Source organism: Denticeps clupeoides, chromosome 9 (genome assembly GCF_900700375.1).
Source record: "Denticeps clupeoides chromosome 9, fDenClu1.1, whole genome shotgun sequence".
Lineage (NCBI taxonomy): Eukaryota > Metazoa > Chordata > Actinopteri > Clupeiformes > Denticipitidae > Denticeps > Denticeps clupeoides.
The window spans coordinates 7,895,779-7,902,329 of NC_041715.1; the positions used below are offsets into that span (position 1 = coordinate 7,895,779).

The 6,551-nt window shown below is 43.5% G+C and overlaps 1 protein-coding gene across 1 annotated transcript; it reads left to right on the top strand.

Moving 5' to 3' along the window:
- The first annotated feature begins 1,674 nt into the window (after positions 1–1,674).
- On the top strand, positions 1,675–6,340 carry gpr183a (G protein-coupled receptor 183a). Its single transcript, XM_028992324.1, has 2 exons — positions 1,675–3,272; positions 3,796–6,340. The coding sequence occupies exon 2, from the start codon at positions 3,826–3,828 to the stop codon at positions 4,882–4,884; it is 1,059 nt and encodes a 352-aa protein (XP_028848157.1). The 5' UTR covers positions 1,675–3,272; positions 3,796–3,825; the 3' UTR covers positions 4,885–6,340.
- The last annotated feature ends 211 nt before the right edge of the window (positions 6,341–6,551 follow it).

Genomic DNA, 6,551 nt, shown 5'->3' on the forward strand with positions numbered 1-6,551 from the left:
CATTAAATGTACTGATGACAGGTTTTCTCATCATTGCAATTTAGTTGAAAGATGAAATGACAAACACACAGCCTTGGTATTAAATATTTTCCAGTTCACATCATCTGATTTCACCACTCATTTGTCACGGTGTAGTGAAATTTGACCAGCTGACATGAAGAGCTGGTGGTCACATGAACTTTTTTTCACCCGAACAGCTCGCCATTACATCATATCTGTATTGAGGAAATCAATTTTTAAGTTGCTTATTGATTTATTTTAACTCTCTCTAACTAAGTCCTTTTAGAAATGGTAGTCTTTATTCATCAATTATCGAAAGGATTTTTTTAATAATGATGATGTCATAGCCAGGAGCAGAAGGCCTGCCTGCAGCGGCGATCAGTCGGCGACAGTCAAGGGCAAATCAAGGAGAAGAAACAGGGGAGGCAGTCGGCACGAAGCATTGTCAGTCAAGGTACAAAGGCTTCGCAGCAGCCCAAGATGGTCTCCGGATGTTCATACTCGATGTAGACCCAGGTGGCAGTCCCCGTGGGCCTGGTGGTGGAATGACAGATGACAGATGAGTATCTACCTTTGATAACTGTCATGATTGATTGGCTGTGCTCAGACCTCCATAGACAAAGCCAGTGAGTGACATGTGGCTGCTGACCTGACTCAGTTTTACTCTTTACATTTGCAAGGACAGACATAATCCGGTTTTAGTTTCCTGCTCGGAATAATTATTTAGCAATCATTCAGCCTGAATGTATATTTCATTGTGTCATTTCTGCATTGAGAATAACTATTTACATCCCTCAACAAGATGCACTTCAGACATTTGTAGACCTTATGCAGCGCCTGGCTGATAACGCAACAATTTTTCCAACAGGAGAGAAATTCGTTCCGATACACTTACAGACCTCTATTTCTAATTTGCCATGCTGAAATATGTCACATCAGCAAAGCTGTACAAGCTAGATGCCACAGCAGAATACGGTGAAGAATTCTGTTGTTGTTTTTTATGCTCTTGGTCCTCTGCACGCCCAGGAAACTGTTTAAAGTTCACTTCCTCAGACGGAGTTCTCTTCATGAAATCCCTGTTAAATCGCAGGTGTCCCCCCCACCCCCAGTTTCACCGAAAGCACTGCAGTCACACAGAACGCCACAATAGCAGTTAACATACATTCTGGAAGGTGCAATAATTAGACCTGGGGGATGGAGTCTTGTAGATTCCACCTTCAGATTCAGTCTCCAACTGGACCAGTTCAAAGCGGATGTGTGCCACCACTTTGTGGCAAAGTGTTCACTTCCAGCATTAGATTAGTTTTCAGGAACCAGAAGTATCGGGGCACCTAACTTTAGTCAGGTGCTGTGTTCAGGTCGCGTGGGTCCTGGAGGCGTGGGTTCGAATCCCACTTCTGACAGATAATCCTGCTTTAAGTGCCCGGCTAGCTCAGCCGGTAGCGCATTAGACTCTTAATCTCATGGTCGTGGGTTCGAGCCCCACGTTGGCCGTGAGTTTGGGGCAGTGGTGGCCTAGCGGTTAAGGAAGCGGCCCCGTAATCAGAGGTTTGCCACCACCAGGGTGCCACTGAGGTGCCACTGAGCAAAGCACCGTCCGCACATACTGATCCTAAGGCGCCTGTCATGGCTGCCCAGTGCTCACCAAGGATGATGGTTAAAAGCAGAGGACAAATTTTGTTGTGTCACCTGGTGCTGTGCTGCAGTGTTTCACAATGACAATAACTTCATTTTCACTTCTTTCACTTGTCACTCCCTGGCCTGCGGTCACCGCTCTAATTCATGCTAAAAGTGTACATCTACTCATTTCAGAAAAGGCACATCCCAATTACGTTTACATTTCTGGCATTTACCAGACGCCCTTATCCAGAGCGACTTACAATCAGTAGTTACAGGGACAGTCCCCCCCAGGAGACACTCAGGGACACAATGGTAGTAGGTGGGATTTGAACCTGGCTCTTCTGGTTCATAGGAGGGTGTGTTAGCCACTAGACTACTTCCATGTCTCTAATCGAAGATGAAAGCGCAGCATTTCCATTGGACATCAAGGGCCTGGAAAACATCCCGACACCATAATGACCAAACTTTTTTCTAAAGTCGCATAATGTCAGATCTTTAAGACATCTGTTCTTGGCCTCATTAGAAGATGAGTGATGTTTGAAAGTGAGTGCACAGATGGCATTTTCATAACCATACCAGCCACATTAGAATGAAAAGAAGGCTAAATATGACATAAGATGGGTTGAAAATGTAACAAAACAAAATTAAATATTTTAACATAACAAAATTATGGTAGTTCAGTTTAGCACAAAACACCCTTGACCTGCACTCTCTCCTCTTTCCTCTCTCGCTGTCTTTCTGGCACGCCTACACACATCTGTACATTGCATGAACTACTAAACTACTAATCTCCTTGAAATAAACTTGAAAAATGTTGATCGGTAAAGAAGAGCATACTACATAAAATTAGTTATCATGGATTCTGCTAACATAATCATGTCCACATCATAAATATTTCTCGTTAAAGAATACAATGGACAATATCTTATTACAATATAAGTTATCTGTGCTATATGACACATGCTGAAGATACAACTTGTGATAAGGACTGTTCGCCACATCCTCCCAAACTTGTACACAAAAACACTGAGGCCTTTTTTTTTTACTACATCACTATTACAGATGTCACTGTGTTTTCAGCCTGGCCATGTGATGGTACTTACTAGCTAGTTCCTGTTTTTCTTCTCCTTCTTCTTGAAAAAAAGAGATAAAAGGCCCCACACATGTTCAAGCTGATGCCAGCACATCTATAAACCACCACTCTCGTTCTGATGAATGTTTGTGGTTCTGGTTAATTCTTTGACCTGTAGCCCTTAAAAATGTGTGAAAGGGTGTCACAAACAAACATGAGCATAAGAAACTTGGTCTGCATGATTTTATTTTCTGCGACAGACGTTGGGAAAAAATAAACCTGATGGGTTCAAGATATGCACATTAACGTGGCGTTTCACCGCTGACCGAAACAGTCAGAAAGATAAGATTTAGAAGGAAAAAAAGAAGAAGAGACGCTCTCGATACAGGAAACAAACTCAGTTACCATGGTGACAAAGCAGGATAGGAATCACACCTCTTCTTTCTGCTGTGCCTCATTTCTGAAATTTGCACATGGCCCATGCTGCACTTTGTCTCGGAGGACCATCAACTGTGCAATGCTAACGGAAAGTCTCATTCAAGAACTGGAAATTTTGGACGGGTAAAACCTTGCTGGGCAGGTAAGTGTTATTTTAGATTTGTTTGTAATGTCAAGAAATGAATTCCTTTTTTTTTTTTAAAGTCCAGGATTTGGACCCAATTATCACAACCCTCGTGTGATTAGATGTAGTAAGTAAGTAACAAGTAATTAAAGTCAAAACTGATTTGTAAGGTCTGTATGCATAATAAGAGGTGCTGAAGTACATGCATCACGACCCATCAGCTTCCCAATATAACTAAGTTAAAGTGCACGGTTCATCTCGTTTTTGACAGAGGTGTGAAAATGTGCAGAAAATTGCTGCTGTTGAAGCCAAGCTCCGGGACAGTGATATTTTACCACTAACATATAAATGAATAATTATTCTTATATGTAAATATAAGTGAATATGTTTCATTTTATTTTATTCTTTTATTTTACACAGTGGTCATTAACTAAAACTAGTCCTGGGTTACGCCCATTTTGCAAAACCCATTCATTGGAGCAAACACGGGTTTTTCTAGTAACTCATAAATGATCACACCGTGTCACATATTGTGTTGTAGATACAGCCTGACTGACCAGGTGACCAGAAGATGACAGATTTGAATGGAAGCAACATGAAGTCCAGCATGAACTGCAGCAACCTGTACGACCACCGGGGCTCCGCTAAAGTGCTCATGCCTTTGTTCTACGTGTTCGTCTTCACCGTGGGCCTTACCGGGAATGCTCTGGCTTTGCACGTCATCAAGCCCAACCTGAAGAAGTTGAACTCCACCACGCTGTACTCGGCCAACCTGGTGGTGTCCGACATCCTGTTTGCACTCAGCCTGCCCATGCGCATGGTGTATTACGGCATGGGCTTTGACTGGAAAATGGGCGAGGGCCTGTGCAAGGCTACGGCGCTGCTCTTCTACCTCAACACCTACGCCGGGGTCAACTTCATGACCTGCCTCAGCGCGGACCGCTTCATTGCCGTGGTGCTGCCGCTGCGCTACGCCCGCTTCCGGAAGGTCAGTACTGTGAAGTACATCTGCGTTGGCGTCTGGCTGCTGGTGATGGCCCAGACGCTGCCGCTGCTCTCCATGCCCATGACCAGGGAGGAGGCGGGCCACACCACCTGCATGGAGTACCCCAACTTTGAGCAGGTGCCCAACCTGCCCTTCATGCTGCTTGGCGCCGTGTTGATGGGGTACGGCATTCCCGTGGTGACCATCCTGGTGTGCTACTCCGTGCTCTGCTTGAAGCTGCGCCTCTTGGCCCGGACCAACCACCTGACGGAGAAGTCGGGCCGCAACCGCAAGGCCATCGGGGTGATCTGCTGCGTCATCATGGTGTTCCTGGTCTGCTACAGCCCCTACCACATAGACATCCTGCAGTACATGATCCGCAAGCTGGCCTACGAGCCGGACTGCTCCGAGCTCCACTCTTTCCAGATCTCCCTGCACTGCACCGTGTGTCTGATGAACCTCAACACCTGCCTGGACCCCTTCGTCTACTTCTTTGCCTGCAAGGGCTACAAGAAGAAAGTGATGAAGATCCTGCGGAAGCAGGTGAGCATGTCCTTCTCCAGCGCTGCGCGGACGTCCCGCGAGGAATCGTCCCGCGACATCACAGACGGCAACAAGGTCCATTTCAGCAGCAGAAAGCTCTGACGGGACTCTGGACTAAGACACAGGAGCTGTGACACAGGAGTGGTTCCCAGATAACAAGGCTGAAACAGAGACTGCAGAAGATTTCATAGTTTTAAAAATGGAAAAGAGCAAATGACCTTTTCATTATAGATTTTTTTTCTTCAAAATTGCCATTTTTCACAAAGTTCAGCATTGATGACTAAAAATGTTACTGCTAATTTTTCTACATACACATCTGCAACCATGTAGATCTTCTCAATGTTCTGTATATTTTATTAGCAGCTATGAAATACTGTGTGTCCTCTGGCATATCAGGCAAGCATGCATCACTTGTGTTATGCATTCAGTAGCATTTCAGAGGTGAAGCTTCCGTGTAGGTGAAACATTTAACGAAAGAGTCCTTGCAGCCCCAATATTTGCCACTCTGCTCCTGATTCTTTGCAGCCATTGCCATCTAGCGTTGGACTTCAGGCTGCATCGTTTCACAGATGTCATTGAAAGCGGGAGGTGGTTCTTCTCGCCACGCTGTTTCCTGAAGTAGAAAGACATGCTTTTCTTTCTTAAAGCAAACGAAGTCAGAGAAACAACCAGACAATCCAACACTGATTAGACTAGTTTAGTAAAAAAAAAAAGGGTCCTATAGAGCTGACAATAATTCAGCTTTTCACAGTGATAAACCTAATTAATGGCTTTTTTTATAAAACTGCTTCAGGGTTTAGATGTCCTAGCTTTCTTCAAAAAGAGTTTAGACGTTACATATTGTTGCCTCAAGAGGGCAGTCTTGGAGAAGCTCATGAGATGCATTAGGACCACAGTGGCACCTTGGCGTTTCGGGCATTTCGTCTGTTTTATTTACCCGTTATGCCATGTTTAGTAAGTAGTATATTACTGATATTACTGTATTTTTCTTTCTTTTTTGACCAAGTGATGGAGTAAAGCACTATGAACTGGACCTATAGCAAAACAAATCCCGAGAGACTTTTCAATAAACTGCTGCTATTTGTGTGTGATATAAAATCACAGAGCCATCTGTTATCGCCAGAGAGTTGTAAAGGATTTTAGCATTTCAAATGTAAAACTGACTTTTCATGGGTTATGGAGTTATGCACAGCTTGGGTGGGTTCTAGATCGGCTCTAAAACAATTTTACAGCTGTGCTATATGAAAGAGAACAGAACAACTTACAGAAACGTGCCTAGATGCTCAACCAAACCTCCACAAAGAAGGAATGTTTTGAGAACCACGGCTGCAGACCCAACCCTCCTGTTTCATTCTGTTCACAAGTTAAATGATTGGCATTGTACTTAATAGTAGGTATAAACATGTTTAGTTAGTAGTTTAACATTATTGTTATTACTGTTTTTTTTATTGTACCATTTTAGGAATTTTGTGTGATAGGAATTTTGTGTTATCAGTAGTTAATTGCAAAAAGAATATAAAAAAAAATGCAATGTAACGTACTTTTGAAGATTAAAACAACGGCCTTTATGTCATTCATTTTGTGATTAAATATGAAGTGTGATGACAATATGTTATATGCAAAAAGAAACTGTTGTCAACAGTGTGCAATACGTCATCCTTAATGCAAGTTACTGAATGAGCATGGTTCCTGGGTGTGTGTGTCTGTGGGTGTGAAGGAACTCTCCACCGTGGGAGCAAAACCACAGCAATGGAGAATATAAGACATGT